The sequence below is a fragment of the Aquarana catesbeiana genome, linkage group LG13 (genome assembly GCF_042186555.1).
Source record: "Aquarana catesbeiana isolate 2022-GZ linkage group LG13, ASM4218655v1, whole genome shotgun sequence".
NCBI lineage: Eukaryota > Metazoa > Chordata > Amphibia > Anura > Ranidae > Aquarana > Aquarana catesbeiana.
In genome coordinates, this window is record NC_133336.1 from 100,787,757 (window position 1) to 100,801,616 (window position 13,860).

A 13,860-nucleotide genomic window follows, 5' to 3' on the forward strand; every position below is an offset into this window, starting at 1 on the left:
AACCAGAATTTCAGGTGGAAACAGAAAATTTATTGTGGAGCAATCTAACCAGTTTGCCCAACGATTCATTGCCAGTAATCCCGATTCCTTTAATGTCCCTTGAAAGGGGCATATTGGATTTTTGGCCTATCTATGCAACTAGGCTGCAAAAAAGTTTTACACATGATATCTCTATGAAAAATCTTTTCCTTTCTTCATTTTCCAAAAACCTGTGGCAAAAAAATGAAATATTGAAAAGATTCACTATGCCTTTTAAAAATGCTTTTGGGTGTTTGTTTTCCAAAATGTGGTAATTTTGTGGATGTTTCTACTGTACTGGTGCTTCATTGCCTCCAAAAAATGTAAAAGGTAGTTTAGAAATTAGATGCATAATTTTTGCAACTTGAAAACCTAATGGTGCTCCTTGGATTTTTGGCCTCTCCATGCGGCTAGGCTGTGAAAAAGTGCCACACAAGTGGTATCGCCATACTCGGGAGAAGCAGGATGTGTTTTGAGGTATAACTCTAAGTAAACCCATGCTGTGTGTTAAAAATATCCTATTATTGACATCTTTGTGTAAAAAAATAAAAATAAATTGTCATTTTTCATTTTTCAAAAAACTTGTGGCAAAATAAACAATTATAAAACTTAATAATTTTGTGAGTTTTTCTAATGCCCTGGTACTCCAGGGCCTCCAAAAATGTGATAGGTAGTCAGAAAATTAGATGCGTAACTTATGCCCCTTGAGATCCCATTGAATTTTGGGCAGGGTCCTCTATGCAGCTAGGCTCTGGAAAAGTCTCACATATGTAGTATCCCCACACTACAGTAGCAGAATGTATTTTTGTATGTAATTCTAAATATTCCCCTACTATGTGTTAGAAATATCTTACTTTTTTCCACATTTTCCAAAACTTTTGGCATAAAAAGAAAATATTCAAAAACTCACTATGCCTCCTAAATACCTTGGGGTGGTTGTTTTCCAAAATGTGGTCAATTTTGGATGTTTCTACTGCCCCAGTACTCAAAAGCCCCAAAAATATAGAGTAATAGGTAGAGTCAAGAAATGGGAAGTGTTATGTGTGCCCTTTGAAAGCCCTTTGGGCCTATGTATACAGTTGGGCTGTAAAAAAAAAAAGTCTCACACATGTGGTATCCTCATACTTGGGATTAGTATAATAATGTTTTGGGATGCAATTGTAAGTATGCCTATACAATATGTTTGTACATTCTATTTTATATTTTTTTTTAACACAGAAAAGTAGCAGAATACATTTTGGTCTAAACGCATAAATACATTTTTTTTTCATTTGCTAAGCTTTAGAAATAGAAAATGAAGAAAACTATTTTTTATGTTCAGTCTTTATTCCTTTATATAGTAAAATGTAAACCCAAGAGTGATTAAATACCTTCAAAAGTAAGCTCTGTCTGTCTAAAAAAACAAAATAAACAACAGAGAATAGCACTGCATGTCCCAGTAATTGCCTATTAATGTACCACAGTGCTGAAAAATGGCTGGACAGACAAGGGATTTAAAATGCTGGTCTTCAAAGTGGTTAACAAACACAGATATATTTCCAAATTACACCATAAGGACTTTGTGAGGACCAGAAAAACTTTAGACCATTCAAATATCAATTCTTGTCACAGAATGGTAAGCTGCACCAATGCTGCCCTCTTCAGACAGGGAAATATTGAAAGCAAACATACTAAAAAAACAAAAGGGTACGAATGCCTAGTGCAGTACCAGATAAAACTTTATTGGAAAAGGAGAAAGTAAAAAGTGCATACCCACAATGGCCTGAAGCTAAGACAGCAATATAGACCAGACCCAAGTGGCAAGGTTGTCCTAAATGAGGATGAGCATCACCAAAACCCTGGCATCACAGAGACTCGCCAGCTAATGTGTTTCTAGGGACGTACCCTCTTCTTTAGAGAATCAAGTTGCTCTGAAGAAGAGGGTCTTGTCCCTTGAAACACCTTTTTTTCTGTGTGTGTCTGTCTTTAAAATGGTTAAAAACAAAAATGAGTTGCAGTTGTTTTGTACTTAATGTATTAAATCTTTTTTAGATTTAATGTCAATTGTGTTCCATGTACTATATTTAACATTTAATTCCCACTGAACTATATAAACAAATAATGCATTGTATGACATTCACAGTAACTATACACACAGGAAACAAAGGGCTTACCTTCCTCTTAACAAACTTATCCCAGTAGTTATTAGGGAAAGACCTAAAAACAGAATAAAAAAGTCACATTCAAATCAACAGCAACACCATAAACAATATTAAAAAGCTTCACGTGATCTTCATTTAAATGACAAAAACAGAGGGATTGCTACAGTTAACCACTTCAGCCCCGGAAGATTTGGCTGCTCAATGACCAGGCCAATTTTTATGATATGGCACTGCGTCACTTTAACTGACAATTGCGCAGTTGTGCAACGTTGTACCCCAACAAAATTTGCGTCCTTTTTTTCCCCCAAATAGAGCTTTCTTTTGGTGGTATTTGATCATTTCTGTGTGTTTTTTTTTTTTTTTGCGCTACAAACAAAAAAAGAGCGACAATTTTGAAAAAAAACACAATATTTTGTACTTTTTGCTTTAATAAATATCCCCATTTTTTTTTTTAAAAAGCAAATTTTTTCCTCAGTTTAGGCCGATATGTATTCTTCTACATATTTTTGGTAATAAAAATCACAATAAGCGTATATTGATTGGTTTGCGCAAAAGTTATAGCGTCTACAAAATAGGGGATAGATTTATGGCATTTTAATTTATTTATTTTTTACCAGTAATGGTGGTGATCAGCGATTTTTATCTGGACCGCAACATTATGGCGGACAGTTTATGGCGGACACTTCTGACACATTTTTGGCACCACTGGCATTTATGCAGCGATCAGTGCTATAAAATGCACTGATTACTGTGTAAATGTAACTGGCAGGGAAGGGGTTAAGAGTAGGGGGCGATCAAGGGGTTAACTATGTTACCTAGGGAGTGATTCTAATTGTGGGGGGATGGGACTACTTGGGTGAGGAGACCAATCGTTGTTCATACTTAGTGGTCAAAAGGCGAGCCGACGCTGATGAATTCCACATCCTTGCTGCTCTTACAGTAAAGAACCCTCTATGTAGTTTAAGGTTTAACTTCTTTTCTTTTAATTTTAATGAGTGGCCACGTGTCTTGTTAAACTCCCTTCCGCAGAAAAGTTTTATCCCTATTGTGAGGTCACCAGTACGGTATTTATAAATTGAAATCATATCCCCTCTCAAGCGTCTCTTCTACAGAGAGAATAAGTTCAGTGTTCGCAACCTTTCCTCATAACAAATATCCTCCAGACTCTTTATTAGCTTTGTTGCCCTTCTTGGTACTCGCTCCATTTCCAGTACATCCTTGCTGAGGATTGGTGCCCAGAACTGGACAGCACACTCTAGGTGCGGCCAGACCAGAGTCTTGTAGAGCGGGAGAATTATCATTTTATCTTTGGAGTTGATCCCCTTTTTAATGCATGCAATATTCTGTTTGCTTTGTTAGCAGAAGCTTGGCATTGCTGAGCCTATCATTTACTAGGACCCCCAGGTCCTTTTCCATCCTAGATTCCCCAGAGGTTCTCCCCCCAGTGTATAGATTGCATTCATATTTTTGCCACCCAAATGCATTATTTTACATTTTTCTACATTAAACCTCATTTGCCATGTAGTTGCCCACCCCATTAATTTGTTCAGATCTTTTTGCAAGGTTTCCACATCCTGCGGAGAAGTTATTGCCCTGCTTAGCTTAGTATCATCTGCAAATACAGAGATTGGACTTTTTATCCCATCCTCCAGGTCATTTATGAACAAAATAAATAAGATTGGTCCCAGCACAGAACCCTGGGGGGCCCCACTACCCACCCCTGACCATTCCGAGTTCTTCCCATTTATCACCACCCTCTAAACTCACCCTTGTAGCCAGTTTTCAATTCATGTACTCACCCTGTGGTCCATGCCAACAGACCTTATTTTATACAGTAAACATTTATGGGGAACTGTGTCAAATGCTTTTGCAAAATCCAGATACACAACGTCTACGGGCCTTCCTTTATCTAGATGGCAACTCATCTCCTCATAGAAGGTTAATAGATTGGTTTGGCAAGAACGATTCTTCATGAATCCATGCTGATTACTGCTATGATAACATTCTCATTACTAAAATCTTGTATATAGTCCCTTATCATCCCCTCCAAGAGCTTGCATACTCTTGATGTTAGGCTAACTGGTCTGTAATTCCCAGGGATATATTTTGGGCCCTTTTTAAAATATTGGTGCTACATTGGCTTTTCTCCAATCAGCTGGTACCATTCCAGTCAGTAGACTGTTATGCCCTGTACACATGATCGGACATTGATCGGACATTCCGACAACAAAATCCATCAGATTTTTTCCGACGGATGTTGGTTCAAACTTGTCTTGCATACACATGGTCACACAAAGTTGTCAGAAAATCCGATCGTTCTGAACGCGGTGACGTAAAACACGTACGGGACTATAAACGGGGCAGTAGCCAATAGCTTTCGTCTCTTAATTTATTCTGAGCATGCGTGGCACTTTGTGCGTCGGATTTGTGTACACACAATCGGAATTTAAATGATCGGATTTTGTTGTCGGAACATTTTATATCCTACTCTTAAACTTTGTGTTTCGGAAATTCCGACGGAAAAAGTCCGATGGAGCCCACACACGAACGGAATTTCCGACAACATAATCCGATCGCACTTTTGCCATCGGAAAATCCGACCGTGTGTACAGGGCATTAGTAGAAATTAGGAACAATGGTCTGGCAATTACTTGACTGAGTTCCCTAAGTACCCTTGGATGCAAGCCATCCAGTCCCGGTGATTTATTAATGTTAAGTTTCCCAAGTCTAATTTAAATTCTGTCCTCTGTTAACCATGGAGGTGCTTCCTGTGATATGTCATGAGGATAAACACTGCAGTTTTGGATATTGAAGCCCTCTGATTCCCTCATGAAGACTGAGGAGAAGAATAAATTCAATACTTCTCCATCTCCCCATCCTTTGTAACCAGATGTCCTTCCTCATTCTTTATGGGGCCAATATGGTCTGTCCTCCCTTTTTTACTGTTGACATACTTAAAGAATTTCTTGGGATTTGTTTTGCTCTCCTCCACTATGTATCTTTTGTGTTCTATCTTAGCCACCCTAATTACATTTCTTGTTGCATTCTTCATAAAGTCTGAATGCTGATGATGATCCCTCAACCTTGTATTTTTTGAAGGCCTTCTCCTTTGCTTTTATATGCATTTTTACAGTGGAGTTAAGCCATACAGGACGATCTTTGTTCGCTCTTTTAAATTTATTACCCAATGGGATGCATTGGCTAATGCCCTTATTTAATATGCTCTTAAAGCAAACCCATCTCTCCTCCGTGTTCTTTGTTCCTAAGATTTTATCCCAATTCATGCCTTTTAGCAAGGTTCGTAGTTTAGGGAAGTTGGCTGTTTTGAAATTCAATGTCTTATGTTTCCCATTTGTGTGATTTATACTGAAGCCAATTGACCTGTGATCGCTGTTTCCTAAATTGCCCCGTATTTCCACATCCGTGATCAGGTCTGTATTGTTGGTAATCAGTAGATCCAGTAATGCTTTATTTCAAGTTGGTGGGTCTACCATCTGAACCATGATATTGTCCTGCAAGACATTCAGGAACTGGTGAGCCTTAAATGCGTGGTTCCCTCCACCCAGTCTATGTCTGGATAATTAAAATCCCCCATCCTTGCTGCTAATCCACCTTGTGATAGATCCGTCTCCCCCTCCTCCCTCAGGTTAGGGGGCCTATAGCATACTCCCAGTATTATTTTCCCCTTAGCTTAATCCCTTTGGAGCTCTACCCATAAGGATTCCAACTCCTCCCTAGCTCCTTAGTGATGTCATCTCTCACATTCAATTGTACATTATTCTTGATATATAAGCATACCCCTCCCCTTTTTTTTACCCTCTCTATCCCTGCGATAAAGGATATACCCTTGAATGGTTGCCAGCCAATCATGAGAGCTGTTGAGGTCAGGTCTCTGAAATTCCCACAAAATCCAAATCCTCCTCGTACAACAGTATCTCTAGTTCACCCATCTTGTCCGCCAGGCTCCTGGCATTGGGGGACAGGAGTGCGCTATGTACAGTTGTGCAGGGTTCAGGAGTGTGCGATGTACAGCGTGCAGGGTTCAGGAGTGTGCGATGTTCAGAGTGCAGGGTTCAGGAGTGTACTATGTACAGAATGCAGGGTTCAGGAGTGTGCGATGTACAGAGTGCAGGGTTCAGGAGTGCGCTAAGTAGAGAGCGCAGGGTTCAGGAGTGTGCGATGTACAGAGTGCAGGGTTCAGGAGTGTGTTATGTACAGAGTGCAGGGTTCAGGAGTGTGTTAAGTACAAGGTGCTGGGTTCTGGAGTGTGTTATGTACAGAGTGCAGGAGAGTGCTAGGCACAGTATTTGGTTCTAGAGTGCATTACGTACAGAGTGCAGGAGAATGCTAGGCACAGTGTTTGGTTCTGGAGTAAATTACATACAGAGTGCAGGAGAGTCCTAGGCACAGTGTATGGTTCTGGAGTGAGTTACGTAGAGTGCAGGAGAGTGCTAAGCACAGTGTATGGTTCTGGAGTGCATTACGTACAGAGTGCAGGGTTCTGGAGTATGTTATGCACAGGGTTCAGAGTTCAAGAGCACCAGGTATAGAGTGCAGTCATTCAACCACATCTCACTATTGCCCCTCTCCTCAGCTATAACCTCTGGACCCCCCCCCCCACACACACACACACACAACCCTCTCTCCTCTGCCCTCATATCCCCTCCCCAAAGCTCCACATTCTTCCACATGGTTACCTTTGTAAAAGCAGCACCTTTCTGTAGCTGGCTCTTTTGTCTACTGCAGCTACACCTTCTTGCTCCCTTTCAGTGCACTGGGTGCACACTCATTTTCGGCTCCTGGACTCCCCAAGCAGGAAGGAGATAATGTTTAGGGTGCAGCTCTGCCCCCTTCTCCCCCTTCCCCTTGAACACACTGTAGTCAGCCAGCCCAGCACTTGTCCCGACTAAGTGCAGATCAGGGAAGCTGTTGAAGGAGCTGAGCTGTTACTTTCACTTTCAACTACAGAAGTCGGGCTTCTGTGTTTTAAAGTGAAAGTGGTGAGCTGTGAGTGCAGGGCTACTACAAGGCAGAAAAAACCTTGGAGAGGGGAACAGACAACTGATCCTGACACTTTGTATCTTTGCCCTGGCCAGTAATGTATGAATGCTGGATCTTTGGTTATGCACTGGTTGTTTGACAGAGGGGCGGGTCTGGGTAGCAGTCCTGCCCATACCCGACATCACACTCTTGATTTTGACAGCTGAAGTCTCTCTTCCTGACTGCACAGTGCACATCCAGCCGGCTTGACCACCAATCCCTTAGCAGTATAGTCAGCGTTTATCTGGCGCTCCCGATGGAGTAATCCTTAGGGGTATAGTCTGTGGCTGTAATAGCTGGATGGTGATGTATCCATAGAAAGGGGTATTAAGGGTTAAAAAGGAAGGCAGCCATCCTTCAGTGTGTGTCCGGAACTCTGCAAGACATGTAAAGAAAAAAAGGGGGGGGGGTGCTGACCTGAGTGTAGTATTAAAATGATGACTTTAATAGGATAAGATTATAAACCCTTTCAAGATGATAGAAGATGCATGCTCGTCAAAGTAAAGTGCAGTCCTGGCATTCCACATGGCTCTGTGGGTCCCACCGCTGTTCCGGATAGCTGGAAAGGATTGAGTGTTGAGTGATTGATCACAGTGTTTCTCCAGGAGCAAAGGAACCAAGCAGCTCCACACAGTCCAGCATGAACCGTGGAACAGGAAGTGTCACCGGCATCTGATTGGACCTAGGCAGGGATGGAATCTTGTCAATCAGGGCTGCAGTGATGAAAGGCTACGCGCTCGGAGCTGACTGCTCCAAAAATTGCCCAGCCCTGCCTAGGTCCAATCAGACCCCGTGACATCACTTCCTGCTCCACGGTCCATGCTGGCCTGTGTAGAGCTGCTTGGTTCCTTTGCTCCTGGAGAAACACTGTGGTCGATTCCAGCCAGCTGCTCAATCCTTTCCAGCTATCTGGAACCGAGGTGGGACCCACAGAGCCATGTGGAATGCCAGGACTGCACTTTACTTTGATGAGCATGCATCTTCTATCATCTTGTAAGTGTTTTTAATCTTATCCTATTAAAGTCATCATTTTAATACTACACTCAGGTCGGCGCCTCCCCCCCCCCCTGTTTTTTCCTTACATGTCCATGAATCTCTGGCTGTGCTGGATGATCACACTGCTGCAGGTCCTATTGAGCCAGAACTTAACATACAATCAACAAAATTATGCGGGACAAAGCCCCTGTATGGCGGGACAGAGCTCTGAATGCAGCAAAGTCCTGCCCAATCTGGGACTGTTGAGAGGCATGGAAACTGTCCAGCAAAAGTAGCAGTTAGAGGGTTGAGACAAACCATTTAATACTGACAGGGATGCTTACAATGGCCATCTTATATTAAAGCAGATTTTCACCCTCACACAGCTAAGATCCTTTTCTCTTTTGATATTACTCGGTCTCACACCACCATGTTTTGATGTGATGTCATAAATAGGCTGGCAGCTGTTCTGGGTTCACCCGGTGTGGCTCATCATGAAATGCCGACAGGGCTGCCCCTCCTTCTTTTTTAAATGAAAGGCAAAAGGGGAGGGGCTAGGCAATTTTTTAGAAAAAAAAGTAAATAAATAAAAAAAGTATGTAGAGGACTGGAGGAGGGGTGGAGCAGAGGGATAAAGTTTTGGAAGGTGAAGATCCGCTTTATTTATGTAAAACCTTTATCCCAAACAAGGATTAGTGGGAGTTTGGCTTTAATTTGTTAGTCAAGTCCATCTAAATCTGATTGCGTCTAACACTACCCTCTACCCTCTGAAAATGCCATTCAAAGGAGTCTGTGAATGAATGATCTCTGGCTCATGTCTTTGCTCAATTTGCTCTCTCCTCCTATCAGCATCTTATCTTTTTCTGAGAATCTGAACAGGAACAAGCATGCAGATAGGTGGAAAGTCAAAGTGAAGTAATCCCTCCTCATCTACGCACTTATTTCAGATCAGGGACTGAGAAACTGTGAAAATCACTGGATGGGGGAACTAGTAATTTCAGAAGGCTGGGGAAAGCAATGGCAGTCTCAATATTTCCTAAGTACAGGTTTCCTTTAAAACCTACATGATGCAAGATATTGCAAAATTACATAATTATTTCCCCATGCCTTAAAAGCAGTATATGGGATAGCCCAAGCTCTCAACTGCCTAAGGTAAATAGAAAAGCACTTAAATGAATAAAGAATGAATATGTACGAAAATTAGTACAGTGAGTACAACATATGAATAAAATATTACTTAGCAGTAATGGACCGAAACAACTGCAGTATGTCAGTAATCAAAGTGTGGGTTTGAGTTAGTACAAAAAATAACCCAGTAGCAAAAAATTTGTTACGCAATAAGTAGAATTACATAAAGCAAATTAGGTTTTCTAAGAAAATATCTTGGTTTTGTTTTATTTTGGATTTTAAAGGGTTTAAACCTGCAGCCACATTAAAAAAGTAATAAACTTCCCACTCTCCTTTTCCCATTACGAATTTATAGCAGGGATGGGCTAGCTGCTAGTAATACTATCCAGACCTGGAACATGGATTGTACACTCCTATCATTGGCCTTGGCCCATTTTGATGAGAGGACTGCTGACCTTTCAATGATTACAGTGCAGGTATAATGATGTCAGCAAGAGGAGCAACAGTAGGACTGTCTGGAAATTGGCATGAGCAGCTTCAGCGTATCTGTCATCTCATCTAGAAATGGCAGGGGGGGGCGTGTCCAACCTAGCTACATTTAAAGTTACCTGCTCCTAATCTCTATGAGATTTCCTTTACATGCTAGCAACATTATGATGCTGGCACAATATTGATTGGATGTGAGTAAGGGGTGCCCTTTGCAGCTATCGGCCATATAGCTCCAGTTATGCCCAGCAAAACGCAGAAACTCCGGTCTGCCACAGTCAAACGTCAAAGTAAGAGATCACTGTCTACTCCAGTTTCCGCAGGCTCCATTCAGCAATACTGAGCCAACGCACGTGGCAATCAAGCCCGAACCTTCGAGAACAAGTGCTTCTCCTTCGTCCCACGCGGCTTCGATGAGAGAGAGCTCTCCGGCATCCTCTTATTGTTCGGACCTTGTTGATGATCCTGGTTCCCCCGCGGGTTCTGAAATGTCTACACTCATGAGCGGTCTAAAAAAAGAATTGGCTGGTATGTTTCATAGCTTGGAGAAATCCATCAAAAAAGAAATCACTGCTGTCAGAACTGATATGTCACATATCCTGGTCAGAGTGGAGGAGACGGAACAACGGCAAGACACACAGGCGGTAGCCATTAAAGAATTACAGGACACTGTTACCCAACTAGCATTTGCTCATCGGGCATCTTTGTATAAGCTTGAAGACCTCGAGAACCGTAACCGTAGAAATAATATACGTGTTAGAGGTCTGCCGGAAGCAACTGGAGATTCGGATCTTGAACCTTCCATAAGAGGCATTTTTAATACCGTTCTGGGTAACTCTGTTACTGCTCCGCTACGTTTTGACCGTGTGCACCGGGCTCTGAGACCCCGTACTGCTAATTCAGACCAACCCAGAGATGTCATCTGTCGCCTACACTACTTTGAAGATAAAAATGCTATTATGACGAAGATGCGGGGTCTACCTAATATTGACTTCGACGGGGCTACCATCACCATATATCCAGATCTCTCTAAAGACACTCTGGATCGTCGCCGAACCTTAAAGCCGCTTCTTGACCGCCTACGCTCTGATGGGATCACATACAGATGGGGATTCCCTGCCTACCTGATCGCCACGAAAAATGGCCGTTCCCATACACTAAGGTTTCCTGAGGAACTCCCAACTTTCTTGCAGGATCTTCATCTTTCGCCTATGGAGCTTCCAGGCTGGCAGGATCCAATCCCCAAATTTTCATGCCCAATGGATCCTCTCTGGAAAAAGTCCCCCTCAAAAAAGGGGAGTACTTCACTTCCAGGATCTGCACAAAAGCATGGTTGAAACATTTAATCTTTTACCCATACCAATGTCAATAATGTACACGACCTCTCTCCTACAAGAACTTTAATATAGAGTCCGGTTTTGGCAGTAGTATAAAAATTTTTTTTTTTTTCTACTTTTATTTGTTTTTATATGCTCAAAGCGGACCTATCATTATACCGACCAATGTTCAAATTTTTTCTTCTGTTTTTTTGTTCACGTTCCCAGTTGGTCTACCTCTATGTTTCCTTGTAGGATGTATATGGTTTATAATGATCCTAGATACACTTGAACAGTGTCTCACATTCCTAACTGGCACTAATTGTTTACTTGTAGTTACAAATTAACTGTTTTTCTTCACAGGCCGTGTGCTGTAGAGGTGCACCTCCCTCACTGCCTCTCCCCTACAGCGTAACCCCGCCCCCACCTCCTTCTGGGGCTGGTGAGCGTGAGGGGTCCTGTAGTTATCCTATTTAATCCCTGCTTAGGGATTGGGATGGCCTCCCGCTCTCTCTTTCCCCAATGGGACCACTGCAGGTTCCTGCGTGATGTTCATATGTTTCCCACAAGGTTTTTGTTTTATGTGTATACTCTGTGTATACGCTTGTCATCTTATTTCTTTCTTCATCTCTCTCTCTATTTCTCCTCTTTCTCCCCTTTACTTCCCCCTCCTGGCTGGCATGCATGGCAGGATAGGCTGAAAGTACACATTTTATCTTATCAATGGCTACGGTAAAGATTGTATCCTATAATGTTAGGGGTCTCAATGTTGCTGCTAAAAGACATCAAATTCTTCGGGAACTGAAGAAGGCCACATGTTCCATTGCCTTTCTTCAGGAAACGCATTTAACCCACACGACACCTGTTAAACTAACATCACCTAATTTTCCACAGTGGTATTATAGCTTATCAGACACCAATAAGGCCAAGGGTGTAGCCATTGGTTTTGGCAAAAATGTGTCCTTTAGGTTGTCTGAAATGCTGGCCGATGATCACGGCCGCTTTCTTTTTCTTAGAGGATCTATTGGAAACACCCAATGCACCCTTGCAAATATTTATTGTCCAAACCATAATCAACCTGCTTTTTTCTCCCAAATACTGACTAAATTGTCACACTTTGCTAAGGGACTTACTATCTTGGCGGGGGATATAAACATGTCACTGGACCCCTCTATGGATACGTCACAGGGCCGTTCTAACATTTCTTTTAAACGACTGAAGTTTGTTAAAAAAAAGGCTTCTAGATCTCCAATTAATGGATGTTTGGCGTCTCCTTCATTCCAAAGAGAAGGATTTTTCACATTTTTCCTCAACACACCAATCTTACTCTAGAATAAATAACCAAGTGAACTGCGCTAGCAACTGTATATAATTAAGATGTACCCCAACAAAATAAAAACAACAATGGTGAATATGAAAGTGTCACAAATGGTGAAAAAAGTATCAAAGACCTGGACATGCACCCTGCGCAACGCACCCAATTTGGTGTGAGAATGCACAGGAGTGCACTACCAGAACCACAAGACCTTCAATATAGGTGATAAACCAATTTTTGTGCCTATTACTGAACAATGAATGGCAACGGGAACGTACAAAACTGCGCTCCCTGAGTGAAAACTTTCACTACAATAAAAAACAATTGATGTGCATATTTGAACAAATAATATAAAAAATATGAAAAATATCAATTATCATAACACTCATGTGAGGACGGAAAATAAATATACTCTCAAAAAAATAATATATTAATGATATATACAATCAAAGACCGACTTATGGAGCGATCCTCTCAGGAAATGCAGATGGGATAGTGAAATCATGAAATGTCACCAATAACAAACAGAAGAAACGTAACTAGTGGTTAGAGCCCCTTCATGGGAGAAGCAATAGGCAGACTTCCAGCTTTTTCATCCTTATGATCACACAGGGCTGATGGTATATCAATGTTGAAATTGCTTGAAAGGGACCACAAAGCTCGCATTCCACCAAAAGAGAAAGGAGAAGCATATAGCATAAAACCTTAGGGTACCAAGGGGTCACCTGCGCATAAAAGCGCTACTCACGGGACCGGTATGCAGAGCAGGCAATCAGATAATATGGTCGGTTCGCCGCTCTCCGGCGTGCGTTCCACCAACACCAGGAAGTGATGTCACTGGTAGCAAATCAGACAGACGTGGACAGGATATTGCGTCGACGCGTTTCGCCCCTCCCCCAGGGCGTTATCAAAGTTCGAGTCTTTGATAACGCCCTGGGGGAGGGGCGAAACGCGTCGACGCAATATCCTGTCCACGTCTGTCTGATTTGCTACCAGTGACATCACTTCCTGGTGTTGGTGGAACGCACGCCGGAGAGCGGCGAACCGACCATATTATCTGATTGCCTGCTCTGCATACCGGTCCCGTGAGTAGCGCTTTTATGCGCAGGTGACCCCTTGGTACCCTAAGGTTTTATGCTATATGCTTCTCCTTTCTCTTTTGGTGGAATGCGAGCTTTGTGGTCCCTTTCAAGCAATTTCAACATTGATATACCATCAGCCCTGTGTGATCATAAGGATGAAAAAGCTGGAAGTCTGCCTATTGCTTCTCCCATGAAGGGGCTCTAACCACTAGTTACGTTTCTTCTGTTTGTTATTGGTGACATTTCATGATTTCACTATCCCATCTGCATTTCCTGAGAGGATCGCTCCATAAGTCGGTCTTTGATTGTATATATCATTAATATATTATTTTTTTGAGAGTATATTTATTTTCCGTCCT

The 13,860-nt window shown here is 42.1% G+C and overlaps 1 protein-coding gene across 7 annotated transcripts in view; it reads right to left on the reverse strand.

Annotated features, from left to right (window-relative positions):
• The window catches only part of RYR3 (ryanodine receptor 3), a 1,082,755-nt gene that overhangs the window by 53,277 nt on the left and 1,015,618 nt on the right, over positions 1-13,860 (reverse strand). For all 7 annotated transcript variants that reach the window (XM_073608696.1, XM_073608694.1, XM_073608691.1 and 4 more), the window contains one exon: positions 2,172-2,214. In XM_073608696.1, coding sequence (XP_073464797.1) covers positions 2,172-2,214 — 43 coding nt within the window. The remainder of the gene's footprint in view (positions 1-2,171; positions 2,215-13,860) is intronic.